Source organism: Trichomonas vaginalis, chromosome I (genome assembly GCF_026262505.1).
Source record: "Trichomonas vaginalis G3 chromosome I, whole genome shotgun sequence".
Taxonomy (NCBI): Eukaryota; Parabasalia; order Trichomonadida; family Trichomonadidae; genus Trichomonas; species Trichomonas vaginalis.
In genome coordinates, this window is record NC_067203.1 from 13769610 (window position 1) to 13786876 (window position 17267).

Here is a 17267-nt window from a genome sequence, read left to right on the forward strand (position 1 = left end):
AAACCAAACAAACTTCTCAATTTCTTTGGAAAGGCCAAAGCTTTCAATTTACTCAATTAATAATCTTGCCGTAATCAAAAAATAATTGAATGCTTTTGCTCGGGGTAACGTCATATATAATGGAAACTATCAGAACTATCATTCTTCTATTTTATTTTATTATTGTTAATACAAAATATCCAGTATCTCTAGTTCAATCATCAAAATAATGCTATTTTGAATTGGAAACTTAATTTTTTTGATATCACATAACAGATGGCTTTTGAATAGCTTATAACGCTGTCAAAATACATTTTTGTTGCAAAATAACTCAATATCAACTTCAATTTATTGAAAGATATTTTTATTTTCAATAAAAAATCACTAAAGGCTGTTAGCAGTTATGAATTCTTGAAAACTTGTTTATTTTCAAAAACGTGATGAATAAATATGGAATAACAAACAAATAAAAATGAAATAAATTAGTCTGTGAAAGGAGGAATGATTGTATTAGTACCATCGTTGAATACAATTCGAATCTTCTTTCTTTGAGTAGTAAAAATTGAAGCATTTTCATGAATCCAGAAAAAGCAGCCCTTCATAGTACGGTAATATTCTCTTTGAAAGTCTAATTCATATAATGAAGCTAAGCACGAGCAAATTGCGCGGATTTCGCTATGTGTAAATTTATCTCCAAGGAATCTTTTAATCCAGTTATGTTCTGGAGTTCTCTTATAGGAATATTCCTGATTTTTCATCTTTTCTTTAATTAGGTGCTCGAGCTATGTTTCTCCATAAATCTTAGACTTGATTAGATTCATTTTAAAATAATGAAATCATTCAAGTCAAAAAAAAAAAAAACGAGTTTATCTTAAGGGTGCACTTACGCCCCTATGACATGGCATTCAATGCAGATTTTTAAGATTGATTTTCAATGACGCTTCACATCAATTGTCAAAATTTTGAATTAAAGTCAGAGTCCAATGACAAAAAGTGCAAATAAATATATAAATATTTGAAATGTGATCGAATAACAACTGGTGTGAAGGAAAGCGATGTGACCGAATAACAAAAAGTACGAATAACTACACAAATACTTTGGCTTAACTAAAAAATGTAGATAAATAAGTATCCACTACAAAGTTTTAATAGTCTGAGTTATATAATTTTTCCCAAGATATATCAAACGTATGGCAAGACAAAAAAAGTTATCTTTCACTTCACTTTCCTGCGCTCCAAAGATTTGAATAATTTTGTGTCTAACTATAATGATGTACAATTGAAATGCTTCCAGTAGGCAGTACACCGCTTTTCAAATCTCGAGGTTGATACTGTTTGGGGGTATTTAGACGACAATGCGAATTTTCGAATAATAGAATTTTTAGCCAGATAAAGAACTATTAGATATATCTTGCGTGTTTGTACACTATATACATAGATGGAATTGATGTTCTTCCTTTATTTAGGTGCCAAAACATGCTTGCAAAATCCCTTTTTTAGACGACATTGATAGTTTTGTCAATTTTCCCCGACGAAAATAAAACATCCTCTACTGTTTGGATAGAATCAGTTTAAAAGTTACTAAAAATTATTTAGAAAGCAATTGTCAACAATATCAAAGAGGAATTCGATTCTCCTTTCTTCATTGCATCTTCAAAGATTGGATGATAAGTTGCTCAAAACATCTAATTCTTGACGAAGAAAATCCATGATGTTTTCCAAGACAGTATTACAAGCGAATTGTAATTCCACAAAAAATGAGTTATTTAGCTGCCAATGTGGAAGAATTTCAATTTTGTGATAATTGTCATTTTTCCACTATCTAATTAACGATTAAATGTTATAAACTATTTAAATACAAAATGAATACTTAACAAATAGCATCCATGCAAAATAGAAAAGAAACAGCAGAAATTCTTATTTCAAATGGTGCAGATATCAATGCTAGAGATAAACATGGACAAACTCCACTTCATAATGCAGCAACCAAAAACACTAAAGAAACGGCAGAAATTCTTATTTCACATGATGCAGATATCAACACTAAAACTAAAAATGGATCCACCTCTCTTCAAATAGCATCCATTGATAAATGCAAAGTCAAAATAAGGAGTCTCCTGTTATATTCTATGCAAATAAACTTGATAGGAAAGTTCATTCAACATTACTTACACAGTGTTTTAGTAATTGAGTCCTTATTCTCGAAACATAAAGTAAACTTGATCGGAATATTCCTTCAATCTGTTTCACTCCTTGTGCTTTTCTAAACATTCTCTTTTATACAAATTGATTTTATAACCTAACTGTTCAGTAACATCTTTAAAGTGACGTAAAAATTATTTTTACAAAAAATCATATATTTAATGAAAGTATATTATTTTAATCAGCACTAAAAATAATTTATACAATGTATTTTTAAGAGCAGTTTATCAAATAAATTGATTATTAAGTTCTTCGTCTTTCTTTCGTTTTGAAGCTTTGTAGATCTTTTTAGCGGATTTTAAGGTATAATTTGTCATGAATACTCTATTTTCTTCAATCATATTTTCAATTGTCCTTACTTGATCTTTAAGATATCGATTTTCTCCCATTAATTTATTTATGTTATCATCATCTTGAGTTTGAACTAAATTTTGAGTACTTGGAGCTGGTTTGAGGATTATTGGCTTAATAGATTCCTTATTAGAATTAAATGTAGATTTTTTCATTAAACTTTCATACGATTTGTATTCTTTTCGTTCATTATTTTGTCTTGTCTGTTCAGCCTGTAGAGTAGCTGTTAATTCAATAATCTCTTTATTCATATTCTTGATTTGTTTTTCAATGTCAGCTGTTTCGAGTTGAAGTCGCACAATTTCGTCGTATTTTGTATCAGTTAAAGAGAAGAAGTTATAATCTTCTTCTTCATCTAGATTTTCAAGTTCATATATAATCTTTTTTAGAATATTTCGATGCTGTGGGCTTTCGTCTGCTATTTTATCAAGAATTTCTAATGCAGAAGGATTGTCAGAATCTATCCAATATTGTAAATCCATTTCTTTCATTCTTTGGCTATTTGCTAATAGTGAATGAATAGGTATAGATGCTGAAATTATTTCATGTTTACGTGGATTAGCAACCGTAGATGGTCGAAAACTATTTGAAAGTTCAACTCGTGGTGTTTTAATGCGAGGTGAAAATTCCATTTGTTCTCTGAATGTAGTTTTGGCTGTTTGCGGCATTCTAATTGTGGGTGTCGCAAAAAGATTCTCAAAACTCATTCAAAATTATCTTACAAACGAATTTAGAGAATTTTTACGCCTGTATGATTTACATAAAAATAAATAGGGGTGCAGATCCATATATAGTGAGAAGTCATTATATATGGTTAAGTGAGATTATTACAGTCATATTTTTTCCTGGTAAAGGTCAGGAAATGGCGAATGCTCAATAATCTATTTTTCACCATTTGTTTTATTTTTGACACTACATCATTTAAATAAATTACTTAGCTCCCCTCTTTTTATTCTGGAATGGCTAATAAAATTTTTGTTTAATATTTTCCTCAAATATCATAATTTCATATACAATTTCTTATATACTCGCCAAATCTACTTCAAAATCTTCAAAATTGAATTCACCCTCCATTTATTCTTCTTCAAAGTCTGTATCTAAAGCATCCTTTTGGAGAGTCTCAAGATTGATTTATTTTTGTGCATAATAAACTGGAGTATATCCATATCTATCTCATGAATTTCTATCGATTTTAGGGGCAGTCAGAAAATATTTGATTATAATATCTTCATTCCTTTCAAATGCTCTTTGAAGTGGTGTCTGATTTCTATAATTTCTTGGATTTGGACCTGCACCACAATTAACAAAATTGCGAATAAGTGATAAATTTCCTCGTTTGACTGCTTCATGCATAATATGATTATCGAAATTATTCAAAATTGCATAACTAATTAAATAATAATCCTTTTCATAACTACAATCTTTAAATGTTTCATAAACTTCACCAATATCTTGTTTGTCAACGTCAAGATTGTTGATGTTTCCATCAGTTGTAGAAACTTTATTGAATTGAAATTGCTTGCTACTTGATGTCATTAAATTTTCAATCAATTGCATGGGCATTTATGTTTCTTAATTCATTTCCAAAGATACTTCCGTTAATGAATTGTTTATGAAATTAGAAATTGTTTCGCCTGTGCATAATTCAAATTTTATATATTGCGCAAATGTATCGATTTCCGGTGCTGATTTGCAAAAAGACATGACAAGCTCACAAACATCATCTTTGGTGTAAACAATGAGTAATTTGTTGCTCAAAATAGCTGTTACAAAGTCTGCAATTATTTCGTCTTGCTTTTTCGAAAAATATTTTCATCAATTGAGTTAAAAACAGAATGAATCAATGATGAACAATTTTAAGGTCCAATTGATGATAAATGAGATGCAATGTAAGAAGGAACCTCAGAAAAAATCACTAGTCTTCAAATTATATCTAATGAATGATTCGATATTTTCGTTGTTAATTATTTATGAAGCTGCGAAATCTTTGTATTGGGTGATGAAATCTTTATTTTTAATGCAAAATCGGATGTCATAATGGCATTCGCTTGTTGAGAAATCGATTTTCTCGTTGATGAATCCCGGTCTGAGGAATGTTGAAAATAAATTTAGAGCTTTATTTAGAGATTCTTTTTCAGGAATCCTTATTTCAATTTCAGATGAACTTTTATCTGTCATTAAAATGACACTGGCTGCTTCACTTATATCTGAAGCGTGCAACTGTGTTGTGACAAACCTGTGTTTATTGATTACAAAGGAATACTCTGTACAGTATTTTTCTAAAGATGAATTGTTTCAATAATCAGAATCGACTATGAAAACGTAGTCCATTTTTCAAAGTTTAGACTGACACTTTTGTATTTTTGCCATCATGTTATATATATGTTAATGCTCCTCTTATCCACTACTAGTTTATACAAACAACAACTAAGATATTTTCACAAATTTCTAATGTAATATCTAATCAAATTACGATTAATCGATTGATGTCTATATATTATTGATTTATCCAAAGACAAGAACAAATGGTATCTTGTCATCTTCTAAATGAAAGTTATTTCTTATGAATTCAATTAATGATTCATTCCTAAATTTGTAACTTCCTGAGTTTTAAAAATCGTAGTTGGGAATAAAAATGTAAGATTTCCCAACTTTTATTTCATATCTGAAAGAATTATCAATGTAAATTCAAAGTTCATCAATTTCACATAATTGGCATTATAATATATTTCTAGTAATGTAAGGATATTTAATTAAATTTGCATATAAATGAATCTTGAAAATCCAATAACTTTGAAATTGAGGATTTGAGTATGCGAAATCACTAAACATCCTAAATGTATTTCAATTACGAATGAAATTAGAGCATTTATCACTTCGTAAAATAAAAAAATGCGCTATCGTTCTCGATTCTTCATTCTTTGATAAAAACAATTTAAATGACTGATACATTAGGTGTCGGCTTTGCCGTTCCAGCAGCTGATATCGAATCCATGGTAACATTCGAAGAGGATGTCTGGGTTGGCACAAACAAAGGCCAAATCATCCAAACAACAAAAGATCAAGCGGAGAATCATATTATTTCATGGCCAAATCCCACAACAGGATTACCTGATCTAGGAATTGAAAAAACATCGAAAGTTAAAAGTCTCTTCGCTCTTTCTACGCCAGGAAAAGATGCAAAACCAGGTGACAAAGAAGGAGAAAATCTCGTTAACATATTAGTTTCGCACATCGTCCCAGCTGGATCTCAGTCTGGTAGAGTTTGCATTGTTCAAAAAGAAGAGCCATACCTTACTGAAATTTACAAAACAGCTAAATTAATAGACGCCGTCAAAGTCAAATCAGAAAAGACTACATACCCGCTTGTAGTTTCAGACGGTCCAAAGATTTTTATTTTCAAATATGAGCAAGGAAAATTAGTTCTTCACAGTTCAAGCTACACAGCAGAAGCAGAGATCACAGCTCTCTCAATTAACCATGTCGGTGTTGCTTTCTATGCAGGAAGCAAGTATTGCTATACATTATTCAAGAATTTCGGTACAGTCTCTATAGTTACGACCTCATTTGTCCTCAAGCCACTCATTATTCCCTTCGACCAAGCCTCTTTCATCTACTGCTTGCCAGGAAACTTCATGATCAAATCAGAAACTCAAGTTTCTCAACAATTTGTATATAACAGAGGTGTTGCAAATGCTCAGAACGAACGTCCAGACTTCATGGTCATCTACCAAGAGAAATTGATGAACTTTTACCCAGCAATGATGTTATCTGCCCGTATTACATACAAACATCAAGAGAATTTCTCGATGAAACCAATCGGACATGTCAGAATTATCGCTAGCCATGGCGAATCCCTCTATCTTGTCACAGATGCAGAAGTTAGGAAATATGGTGGTCAAACAAAAGGTACAGAGTGCGGTTTCAAGGTCAAAAATCAGAATATCGATGCCGGTATGAACATGTTCAACGCTCTTCCAAAGGAAACTCAGCCACAAGAGTTAATTGACTTCTTTAAGTGCCTTTGGAAGGAAGGAATGTGCAAAGAGGCCCTTAATATCCTTACCCTTGTCATGTGGCCCCATGATATCAGAGAAGTTCTTTCTCTTTTCTCTCCAGTTTACATCGAATTGCCAACAAAGCTCGAAGCTCGTATTCTGCTCCAGGGAACTAAGACTATTACAGCAGAGAAGCTCAATAAGGACGTCAAACAAGCCCTAGGTAACTTCCTTGAATTTACTCGTAACGCATACTCCGATTCCAACAATTCTTCGTTGACATCTCAGTTGCTTACAATCGACTCGTGCTTATTCCAGTTCTACGCGCTCAACCATTTAACCCGCCACCTCGATAAGTTCCTTATGTCCTCTCCAACTTACGATATGCAGCTTATCGCAAGGTTCTTGAACGAGAAAGTCAAGAAACTCCACTTGCACCCTGCATTCGCCATCTACCAAGCAGCTGTTTGCTCAAAAGATAATAATAATGGTGTCAAAACCGCCATGAAAGTCTGGGAACAGCTCAACGAAGCAGATAAAAAATCCGTGAGATGGTCTGAAGAAGCTTCATACACAATCAGGCGCATTAAACCAGCAAATGGCTACAATGACCCAGAAAACATCTACAAACGCTCCCAATTAGACTGGATCCTTGCCAAATCCCCGAGATCCGCCGTCAACGCCTTCATGTACTCCTCAGTTAGGCAAGACGAGCACGATTTCTTCGAATCCTGGGTCAAAGGTGTTGCTCCTCGCTACCAGACAGGTCTCAGACTGAAGTACTACATGTACATAACCTCAGCCGAGGCAGAGAAGTCATCTTCAGTCAACGCAGACTATAAAACAGGCATCGAGCATTTTATTGACTTTTTGTTGAAGCTTGACAACCAACCAGAGAACGCCATGGAGAAGTACAATGTCGATGATCCACAGTCCATCACGAAATATGACCTAATTTTCTATGATGACGAATGTGAAATGGTCGACACCCCTTCAAGCGAAGAAGAGATCATGCAAGCGAAGGAGAAAACCATAGAGAAGATCCAGGAGCTCACAGAAGCCTTCATTGCCGAGTCAATGAAACCGGATGTTGTCAAAGAGAAAGATTTGATGAAAAGAAAGGCTCTCGTTGAAGACAGGATGAAAGAGAAGCGAAACATGTTGGTCAATTCACTCAGAGACATGTTGACACGCTTAAATCCAAGATACATCACGAAATTAACACCGGAATTCGAGATTCCTCAACCGGATTACACTCTCCCATACGCAAGAAGCGAACCCCTCCTTCTCTTCTTCTTCCAGAAGGCTGAATTATACGCTCATGGCGCGAATCAGCTCATTTCCACCGTCGGAGCCTTTGCTCGAGGTGCTGTTGAGCAGTTCTGCCGTGGTGCGCCATCCCCTGAAGTCGCCTTCATGGTCTGTCTCCAAAAGATCATGAATCCTTTGTTATTCATCGAATTGATACCTCGAAGTGACGATCCACAGCAAAGCGCCATCCAGCAGAGGGACAGAAAGAAGTCTCTCGAGGCAGGAGCTCTCCACGTCAACGAGGCACACATGAGGGAAGGCTCTGAATACATGAACTTGCTCATGGACAACTTGGAATGGATCGATGTCGCACAATTGATTCACAGAGAACCATCTGAGGACACAGTTCTTCCTGTCAAAGTTCCAAAGGCATACGAGAACGCGTCGAAGCTCCCGAGCGAACTCTTCAACCCTCAGTTGGATCCACTCAGATACTACGAGGACAAGTTCATCGACTTGATTCCTGACGACGGAGATATGGAATTGTACGGACCAGTACTAAGGAGAGCTTCAGCTGTTTTGCTCGAGAAGGAGAGACTAACAAGAATTAAGTTGGATGTCGTAAGAAATCTCGAGTTGGATGCAGCGTACAGACTTGTTTTGGCACAGAAGAGAAACTGCGAGATACAGCACTCTACTCTCTGCAAGACATGCGGAAGACAGGTAGGAAATGGCTGGCTATCAATATCTCCAACAAACGAGGTCTACCATATTGCTTGTGTGAAGAAAGAAGACCAGAAGAATGACGCTCAGCCAATGTATCTCTAAAAAAATAAAAATATTTTATTTTTATCATTTTTTTCATTAAAAAAACAAATAATATTTTTTTTCTCCCCCTTGTATTTAAATGTTATTTTATCTTCTTCTTAAAATGGTTTTTCTTGGATGTATAACATGGGTTTCTCGAATTGAATTATCGATTGTTTTGTAGTCTAAACAAAACGAAGTATTTATTTGTTGGGTCATTGTTGTTTCTAAATTGCCTCCATTATCACTGGCACCATAAATTCCATCATGATATGAATTTGAAACAATAATGGAGCCATCATCTATTACCTGAAAATTATATTGTTTTTGATTATTTATGACTGCACATTTATCAACATTAATGACGCCGTTAATTTCTTGAATAACAACATTACCCTGACAATTATTATTGATAATATTTGTTTTTAGAATATAAGTTTCCCGGTTTCTTTGTGTCCTAATAAGATATCCATCTGAATTTGTATTATCTGCAAAATTGCAAAATCTAATTTTAGGATTAGTATCAGGAGAGTTAATTGATAATGCAGCTCCTGAAATGGCATTTATCTTTGATATATTTACTCCCTTAATAATTATGGCGCCATCTTCTAAATTTAGAGTATTTTGACCTTGATTATATTGTCCGCATTGTGCAATCGAAGTACATTTAATAAAATTATTACTTGATGCAGTATCAGATGGAGAAACATAGCAATGATGTCCATAATAACTACCTTTCACCTGGCACTGAGTTATATAATTCATAATCTGAACAACGCTTCCATCATTAAATAGATATATTGCAGCTCCATATTGATCAGAAGCAATACAGGAAAAGAAGGTACACATGTATACAAGAAGCTTTGTATCTGCGTCGACCTGAGAAAATCTTATTGTTCCATTTGGTGATAAATTTTTGAAATTAGTACATGTGACAAAATATTTTTGGTTCTTTTTGTCTACATATAAAAAAGAGGGCTCTTTGTATATGGTTTTTTCTTCATTCCCATAGAATTTGTTCCATGGATCAAAGGCAACTGTTGTGAAAAGAATTGGATTCATATCTATCAGTAAATGGCATTTTTTGTCTTATTACAATTCAAAATCGAAAAAAATTCAATGAAATCTGATACCGTACCTTGAATAACCGGCGAACCATTCAATTGGTCATAGACCAATTTGAGATACCCTTTTCAGAGGAATCTAAAATGTTGTTTATATGGTTATTTATATATTATTTAATCATTTTCTTAAATAAAAATCATAAGTTCTCAATTTTTCTTCATAACGATTCTTATAAATTTTAATGTTTTTACTATGAGTGCTGTTGTAAACAGAAATTCATCAAAAGTGACACCTCAGAAAAGCTAAAATATTGAATTTTTGGAACTTTTGATAGAGCACGTTTTTAAATATTAATTAAAGTAAATGTATATTTTGTAAAGATTCTTTTTAATAAAAAAATAAAATTTTGAAGAAGAACACAAAATCTTCTGAAAAATAATATCACATAAACTCATATTATTTTCTAATATATAACTATTTTATATAAAAATCAAATTCAATGATCTTAAAAGCGAAGGATAAACCACAAAATTTACGAATATAATGAGTGGGAATATAATGCTTATCTATCATAAAACCATATGAAATATCAATTTTTGCTTTACGCCTAATTTTTGACGACAATTAGCAAAAAATGTTAAATGTTAACACTCAGTCCATTTGAATATGAAAAATAAAATTGACTTTGATTAAATGTTTTTATTTATCATGCAATTCTTCTTGCGACCAAAGATTTGAATAAAAGTTCAAAAAATAAGATAGCTTAAAAAATAATATACGGTAGTGTTTACTAATAGATGAATAGTATATAAATTCTATTAAAATGGATTTGATCCAAAAAAAATATAAAACCAAAAATAATTGTTATATATTTAAATGAAGAAGTAATTTAAAACGATTTTATTTATGATCAAATTTTATATATTTTTTTGGATCAAATTCATTTTAATAGAATTTATATACTATTCATCTATTAGTAAACACTACCGTATATTATTTTTAAGCTATCTTATTTTTTTGAAATTTTATTCAAATCTTTGGTCGCAAGAAGAATTGCATGATAAATAAAAACATTTAACATTTTTTGCTAATTGTCGTCAAAAATTAGGCGTAAAGCAAAAATTGATATTTCATATGGTTTTATGATAGATAAGCATTATATTCCCACTCATTATATTCGTAAATTTTGTGGTTTATCCTTCGCTTTTAAGGGTATAGTCCACTAAAAATTTTTAAGTTTTGACAATGAAAATAAGCTCTGTGACCATGTAAATATATATCTATGTAAAACGAGAGGTTATGCCATAATTTTTTTAGTTATCAAATTTTCCTTTTTTTGAGAGAAGTCTCTCAATAATTTGAGAAGAATCTTTGATATAAAGAGATACACATTTGTAGAACGAAGTAAGTGTTTTCCAAACATTTTATATGTTCATCCTGTATAACAATATAAAGCTGCATAGTGCCATCTTGTGCGTTTGCTATTTTATGTACTTTTCATTGAGATAATCCCTCTTCTCGGGTGATTTTAACAGTCAACTCAATTTTAAAATAAAGATTTCATCAAAATGATTTCGAAATTCGGATATTGATTATATAAATAGCACTGTTAACATATTTTGGATGAGTAAAAAATACCTTGTTTTGTATGCATTTAGTACACCTTTATTTTTGATTAAAACTATAAAATTTTTATTCCTTATATAATAAATAGTATATGTTACATAAACATGAAATTCAATAGCATTCAATTTTGGATTTTTTAGATTTGGTAAATTTTAGAAGAAATAAAATCAGCAATCAAAATAAAGAAACTTTTTTGTATCTTCTATGATTACCTTTTGGTACTAAATTTTGCATTAATAAGTAAATTATCTGTATTATTCTGTGAGCACAAGCCCTCAGTTATGCTGGTAGTGAATGAGGAATCGTCATTTTGCGAAGAGAACGCGATTATTAAGGTAATTTTGAGAATTGTCTTGAATTATTTAAAATTAAAGTTAATTGAATAGGTAGGATAACTAGCCTTTGCTAAATTTGTATAATTTGACCTTATTCTAGTTGGATCTGAGAATGTTTTGCTGAAATAATAAATTATATCGCCGATTTATGAAAATTTCTCTGATGGGACCGACTCGCTGAAACGTATTAGTGTTAATGGTAACTTGTCTGAATTTTCAAATTTTTTTCGAAATCCAAAAAATCACAAACAAAAGCATCAAAATTAAATTTGAATTTAAAGTTTTCATTTTTTTTTTGGAAAATAAAAATATTTTTCCCCAATAAAGTTTGTTTTTACTTTTGAGAGGAATAGAAACGTTATTTTGGAATTTTGAAACGACAGAAATGTTCCATTTTTAATGTAGATTCTAAAATGGGGTCAAATTTTTGATTGAACCGTTATCCATTGAAAAACCTCGATTTTAAAATGTTATTCCAAAATATTCATCTAATGATATAGTATATATTTATTAATTATTACTTTTTATTCAATTTTCACTTTTGGCGGGATTTCATTTTTTTGTTGTTGTATGGGCCATATTGTTCACCCAAAACGGAAAACAAAGGCAATGCATAACATTTTACTCCACGAACGTCGTCGACTCTCAGCGCGACAGATGCTTGGTGCTTGCATAATGACCGGAATGCCATATACAAAAGGTGCTCGCTTTCTTTCTCTTTGTGGAACTAAGCCCCCTGTGAAGAGTGGTGTCATGAGACAACAGAGATTTTGTGACGATAAGATTAGAAGACTTAAAAGTATTTCCCTAATGCTGTCGAGAAAGTCCTTCAGTGGTTACTTATCCATTGATGCAAGATGGACGCACAGGCGAAACTCGCCAAGTTGTACAGTAACTGCGCTCGATGCTGTCACAAAAAGAGTTCTTGCATGCGTGAACATCAACCATATTGGTGGAAACAGACAGCATGCTCAGTATTCCGGAGCTTCCAACAATATGGAAAGTGCTGGAACTCGAATCATCTTGAAGCAATTAAAGAAATACAATATCTTGAAAGATGTTAAAGAGATTATTAAAGACCGAGATAACAAAAGTGTCTCTGTCTTTAAAGAATTTGGCGTCTCTCATCTTGAAAGATTCGATCCAGGTCATGTATCAAAAAATATCTCAAAAGATTTTACAAAGTTCTCAGCCTCTCATAAGACAGTTGAAGTTTTCAACGACAAGACTCAGAAGATTGAAAAAATAGAGAGACCTTTCTGGGGTCTGAATGCAAGCCTAAGTATGTGGCTTTGGTCATGTTTTGCCGAAGAAAATATTGACAAACGTACGAAAATGTGGGAGAATTGTGTCTACCATTACGTAGGCAATCATTCTTTTTGCGAACCGCACAATTACAAATGCTTTGAATGGCAAAAAGGTGTCAATTTGATCCAACTTCAATTCATGCTCTATGACTGGGTTCACAAATGGACACCCATAGTTTCCAAAGTTTCTTCCAAAATTGCATGCTATTTGGACAAATCAAGAGCCTGGAAGAACATTAACATTAGAGTTAACGTTGCAATCTTAGAATGGAATGATCCAGAGCATTTTCTCGGAGATATACAAAAAGCATTACATCTTCCCCCACTTCCAGAAGATTGTGTCAAATCATTTGAAGAGAATTGTTACTCCAAAATGATATTGAAACAAAAAACTGTTACAAAAGGTTCTAAAAAACAGAACAAATACAAAAAATCCATTCAGAGTGTACCAGGAGGAGATTATCAAGTTTTCAAGTCCGAATGGGAATCAGAAGACGAAGACATTGATGACTTTGATTAACGAAAATTACATTTTATTTATTGTTTTTGTTTTTAATTAAATTATTATTATGCTCATTTTCTTATTTTGATTTTTTCTCATTATGATATAAATAATTTATTAATGCATTTATCCAATAATTATGCTATGATATTTTTATGCCTTATTTCATTTCTCTTATATTTGATAATCTGGTAAAATATAGTTCAGACTATAATCATTTTAGATTATTGATATATTTATATAGGTTAGAATAAATTAGTTTCATTTTCTACTTTTATTTTGAATTAATAATTTATAATATCAAATATTATGGCGTAACCTCTCCTTTAAAATATAGATATATATAGGCCTATAGAGTTTATTGGCACTCTCAAAACTCTAGAATTTTGAGTTTACTATACCCTTAAGATCATTGAATTTGATTTTTATATAAAATAGTTATATATTAGAAAATAATATGAGTTTATGTGATATTATTTTTCAGAAGATTTCATTCTATATGCCTATGAAAAGTACTCTCAAAACTAACTTTTTCCTAATTATAATTAAATCTAGAATATTGTATTATGCTTAGTATTATTTCATTTTTCTCATTCAATTTAGAATTTACAAATGTCAAAAAATTGAGAGCTGTCACTTTTGATGAATTTCTGTTTATTACAGTGCTAAATATTATTAATTACTAAATGATTTTAAAAAGAAAAAACATGTTTTTACTTTGTACGTTAACATACGTTAATATCACTTCGGCTATGGATAGAGGCCAACAGCGCCTTATTAATGAGAAAAACATTAGCCTCTTATCAATGAGATGGAAGTGTATTCGTGGATTACAATTGTGAATTCAGATACACTTCCATCTCAAAAAATGCAATCAAATTTGTATTGAATTGCATTTTTTGAATACATGCTATTGGCAGTTGGGTTTTTAGTGCATTTATATTATATTGGTACTCAGGCTTTTGGAAAATTTACAAAATAAATTTAATATTTTGTAAATGTTATCGGTTCTTACGCTTTTGGAAGGAGGGATGGTATTTTTGGAGCATTTATATTACATTGGTACTCAGGCTTTTGGAAAATTTACAAAATAAATTTAATATTTTGTAAATGTTATCGGTTCTTACGCTTTTGGAAGGAGGGATGGTATTTTTGGAGCATTTATATTACATTGGTACTCAGGCTTTTGGAAAATTTACAAAATAAATTTAATATTTTGTAAATGTTATCGGTTCTTACGCTTTTGGAAGGAGGGATGGTATTTTTGGAGCATTTATATTACATTAGTACTCAGGCTTTTGGAAAATTTACAAAATAAATTTAATATTTTGTAAATGTTATCGGTTCTTACGCTTCCTCTCTTCATCAAGATGCTTCCTCACTCCATCATGCATCCATCATGCAGCTTCCTCTCTTCATCAAGGTGCTTCCTCTCTTGATCAAGATGCTTCCTCTCTTCATCAAGATGCTTCCTCTCTTCAACAAAGTGATTCCTCTCTTCTTCAAAGTACTTCCTCTCTTGATCAAGATGCTTCCTCACTCCATCATGCAGCTTCCTCTCTTGATCAAGGTGCTTCCTCTCTTGATCAAGATGCTTCCTCTCTTCTTCAAAGTACTTCCTCTCTTCATCAAGGTGCTTCCTCTCTTCAACAAAGTACTTCCTCTCTTGATCAAGGTGCTTCCTCTCTTCAACAAAGTGCTTCCTCTCTTGATCAAGATGCTTCCTCTCTTCAACAAAGTGCTTCCTCTCTTGCTCAAGATGCAGCTTCCTCTCTTCAACAAAGTGCTTCCTCTCTTCATCAAGGTGCTTCCTCTCTTCATCAAGGTGCTTCCTCTCTTCATCAAGGTGCTTCCTCTCTTCAACAAGATGCTTCCTCTCTTCTTCAAAGTACTTCCTCTCTTGATCAAGGTGCTTCCTCTCTTCACAAGATGCTTCCTCTCTTCTTCAAAGTACTTCCTCTCTTCACAAGATGCTTCCTCTCTTCTTCAAAGTACTTCCTCTCTTCATCAAGGTGCTTCCTCTCTTCAACAAAGTACTTCCTCTCTTGATCAAGATGCTTCCTCTCTTCAACAAAGTGCTTCCTCTCTTGATCAAGATGCTTCCTCTCTTGATCAAGATGCTTCCTCTCTTGATCAAGATGCTTCCTCTCTTCAACAAGATGCTTCCTCTCTTGATCAAGGTGCTTCCTCTCTTCATCAAAGTGCTTCCTCTCTTGATCAAGATGCTTCCTCTCTTCATCAAGTGCTTCCTCTCTTCAAAGTGCTTCCTCTCTTCAACAAAGTGCTTCCTCTCTTGATCAAGATGCTTCCTCTCTTGATCAAGATGCTTCCTCTCTTCAACAAAGTGCTTCCTCTCTTCATCAAGATGCTTCCTCTCTTGATCAAGTGCTTCCTCTCTTCATCAAGATGCTTCCTCTCTTCAACAAAGTGCTTCCTCTCTTGCTCAAGATGCTTCCTCTCTTCAACAAAGTGCTTCCTCTCTTCATCAAGTGCTTCCTCTCTTCATCAAGATGCTTCCTCTCTTCACAAGATGCTTCCTCTCTTCTTCAAAGTACTTCCTCTCTTCATCAAGGTGCTTCCTCTCTTCAACAAAGTACTTCCTCTCTTGATCAAGGTGCTTCCTCTCTTCAACAAAGTGCTTCCTCTCTTGATCAAGATGCTTCCTCTCTTGATCAATGTGCTTCCTCTCTTGATCAAGGTGCTTCCTCTCTTCAACAAAGTACTTCCTCTCTTGATCAAGATGCTTCCTCTCTTGATCAAGATGCTTCCTCTCTTCAACAAGATGCTTCCTCTCTTCTTAAAAGTACTTCCTCTCTTGATCAAGATGCTTCCTCTCTTGATCAAGGTGCTTCCTCTCTTCAACAAAGTGCTTCCTCTCTTGATCAAGATGCAGCTTCCTCTCTTCAACAAAGTGCTTCCTCTCTTCATCAAGTGCTTCCTCTCTTCATCAAGATGCTTCCTCTCTTCATCAAGTGCTTCCTCTCTTCATCAAGATGCTTCCTCTCTTGATCAAGATGCTTCCTCTCTTCATCAAGATGCTTCCTCTCTTCTTAAAAGTACTTCCTCTCTTGATCAAGGTGCTTCCTCTCTTCTTCAAAGTACTTCCTCTCTTCATCAAGATGCTTCCTCTCTTCATCAAGTGCTTCCTCTCTTCATCAAGTGCTTCCTCTCTTCAAAGATGCTTCCTCTCTTCTTCAAAGTACTTCCTCTCTTTCAAAGTACTTCCTCTCTTCATCAAGTGCTTCCTCTCTTCATCAAGTGCTTCCTCTCTTCATCAAGATGCAGCTTCCTCTCTTCAACAAAGTGCTTCCTCTCTTCATCAAGGTGCTTCCTCTCTTCATCAAGATGCTTCCTCTCTTCAACAAAGTGCTTCCTCTCTTCAACAAAGTGCTTCCTCTCTTGATCAAGATGCTTCCTCTCTTGATCAAGATGCTTCCTCTCTTCAACAAAGTGCTTCCTCTCTTGATCAAGATGCTTCCTCTCTTGATCAAGATGCTTCCTCTCTTGATCAAGATGCTTCCTCTCTTCATCAAGATGCTTCCTCTCTTCTTAAAAGTACTTCCTCTCTTGATCAAGTGCTTCCTCTCTCTGATCAAGTGCTTCCTCTCTTCATCAAGATGCTTCCTCTCTTGATCAAGATGCTTCCTCTCTTCAACAAGATGCTTCCTCTCTTCTTCAAAGTACTTCCTCTCTTCATCAAGGTGCTTCCTCTCTTCATCAAGATGCTTCCTCTCTTCATCAAGGTGCTTCCTCTCTTCATCAAGATGCTTCCTCTCTTCAACAAGATGCTTCCTCTCTTCTTCAAAGTACTTCCTCTCTTCTTCAAAGTACTTCCTCTCTTCAT

The 17267-nt window shown here is 33.5% G+C and overlaps 9 protein-coding genes across 9 annotated transcripts, besides 4 other annotated features; 5 read left to right on the forward strand and 4 right to left on the reverse strand.

Annotated features, from left to right (window-relative positions):
- Positions 1–372: 372 nt before the first annotated feature.
- Positions 373–802, reverse strand: TVAGG3_0982120 (uncharacterized protein; the record flags this gene model as incomplete). The annotated part of the gene is made up of 1 exon (XM_001321070.1): positions 462–737. The coding sequence occupies one exon, from the start codon at positions 735–737 to the stop codon at positions 462–464; it is 276 nt and encodes a 91-aa protein (XP_001321105.1).
- Positions 803–854: 52 nt separating this feature from the next.
- Positions 855–957: a mobile genetic element.
- Positions 958–1865: 908 nt separating this feature from the next.
- TVAGG3_0982140 (Ankyrin repeat family) lies at positions 1866–2246 on the forward strand (the record flags this gene model as incomplete). The annotated part of the gene is made up of 1 exon (XM_001321071.1): positions 1866–2246. One exon carries the CDS (start codon positions 1866–1868, stop codon positions 2244–2246), a length of 381 nt encoding a protein of 126 aa, XP_001321106.1.
- A 92-nt stretch (positions 2247–2338) lies between these two features.
- TVAGG3_0982150 (uncharacterized protein) lies at positions 2339–3244 on the reverse strand (the record flags this gene model as incomplete). The annotated part of the gene is made up of 1 exon (XM_001321072.1): positions 2409–3239. One exon carries the CDS (start codon positions 3237–3239, stop codon positions 2409–2411), a length of 831 nt encoding a protein of 276 aa, XP_001321107.1.
- A 461-nt stretch (positions 3245–3705) lies between these two features.
- Positions 3706–4068, reverse strand: TVAGG3_0982160 (SH3 domain binding; the record flags this gene model as incomplete). The annotated part of the gene is made up of 1 exon (XM_001321073.1): positions 3706–4068. One exon carries the CDS (start codon positions 4066–4068, stop codon positions 3706–3708), a length of 363 nt encoding a protein of 120 aa, XP_001321108.1.
- Positions 4069–5446: 1378 nt separating this feature from the next.
- On the forward strand, positions 5447–8609 carry TVAGG3_0982170 (CNH domain containing family; the record flags this gene model as incomplete). The annotated part of the gene is made up of 1 exon (XM_001321074.2): positions 5472–8609. The coding sequence occupies one exon, from the start codon at positions 5472–5474 to the stop codon at positions 8607–8609; it is 3138 nt and encodes a 1045-aa protein (XP_001321109.1).
- A 73-nt stretch (positions 8610–8682) lies between these two features.
- On the reverse strand, positions 8683–9738 carry TVAGG3_0982180 (uncharacterized protein; the record flags this gene model as incomplete). The annotated part of the gene is made up of 1 exon (XM_001321075.1): positions 8697–9650. One exon carries the CDS (start codon positions 9648–9650, stop codon positions 8697–8699), a length of 954 nt encoding a protein of 317 aa, XP_001321110.1.
- A 175-nt stretch (positions 9739–9913) lies between these two features.
- Positions 9914–9951: a mobile genetic element.
- A 912-nt stretch (positions 9952–10863) lies between these two features.
- Positions 10864–13826: a mobile genetic element.
- TVAGG3_0982210 (uncharacterized protein) lies at positions 12185–13441 on the forward strand (the record flags this gene model as incomplete). Its single annotated transcript, XM_001321076.1, has 1 exon — positions 12185–13441. The coding sequence occupies one exon, from the start codon at positions 12185–12187 to the stop codon at positions 13439–13441; it is 1257 nt and encodes a 418-aa protein (XP_001321111.1).
- A 220-nt stretch (positions 13827–14046) lies between the features above and the next one.
- Positions 14047–14083: a mobile genetic element.
- Positions 14084–14822: 739 nt separating this feature from the next.
- TVAGG3_0982230 (SLEI family protein family) lies at positions 14823–15014 on the forward strand (the record flags this gene model as incomplete). Its single annotated transcript, XM_001321077.2, has 1 exon — positions 14823–15014. A coding segment is annotated over one exon (192 nt), but the record flags the coding sequence as incomplete, so codon positions are not given.
- A 421-nt stretch (positions 15015–15435) lies between these two features.
- Positions 15436–15678, forward strand: TVAGG3_0982240 (SLEI family protein family; the record flags this gene model as incomplete). The annotated part of the gene is made up of 1 exon (XM_051253957.1): positions 15436–15678. A coding segment is annotated over one exon (243 nt), but the record flags the coding sequence as incomplete, so codon positions are not given.
- Between the last annotated feature and the right edge of the window lie 1589 nt (positions 15679–17267).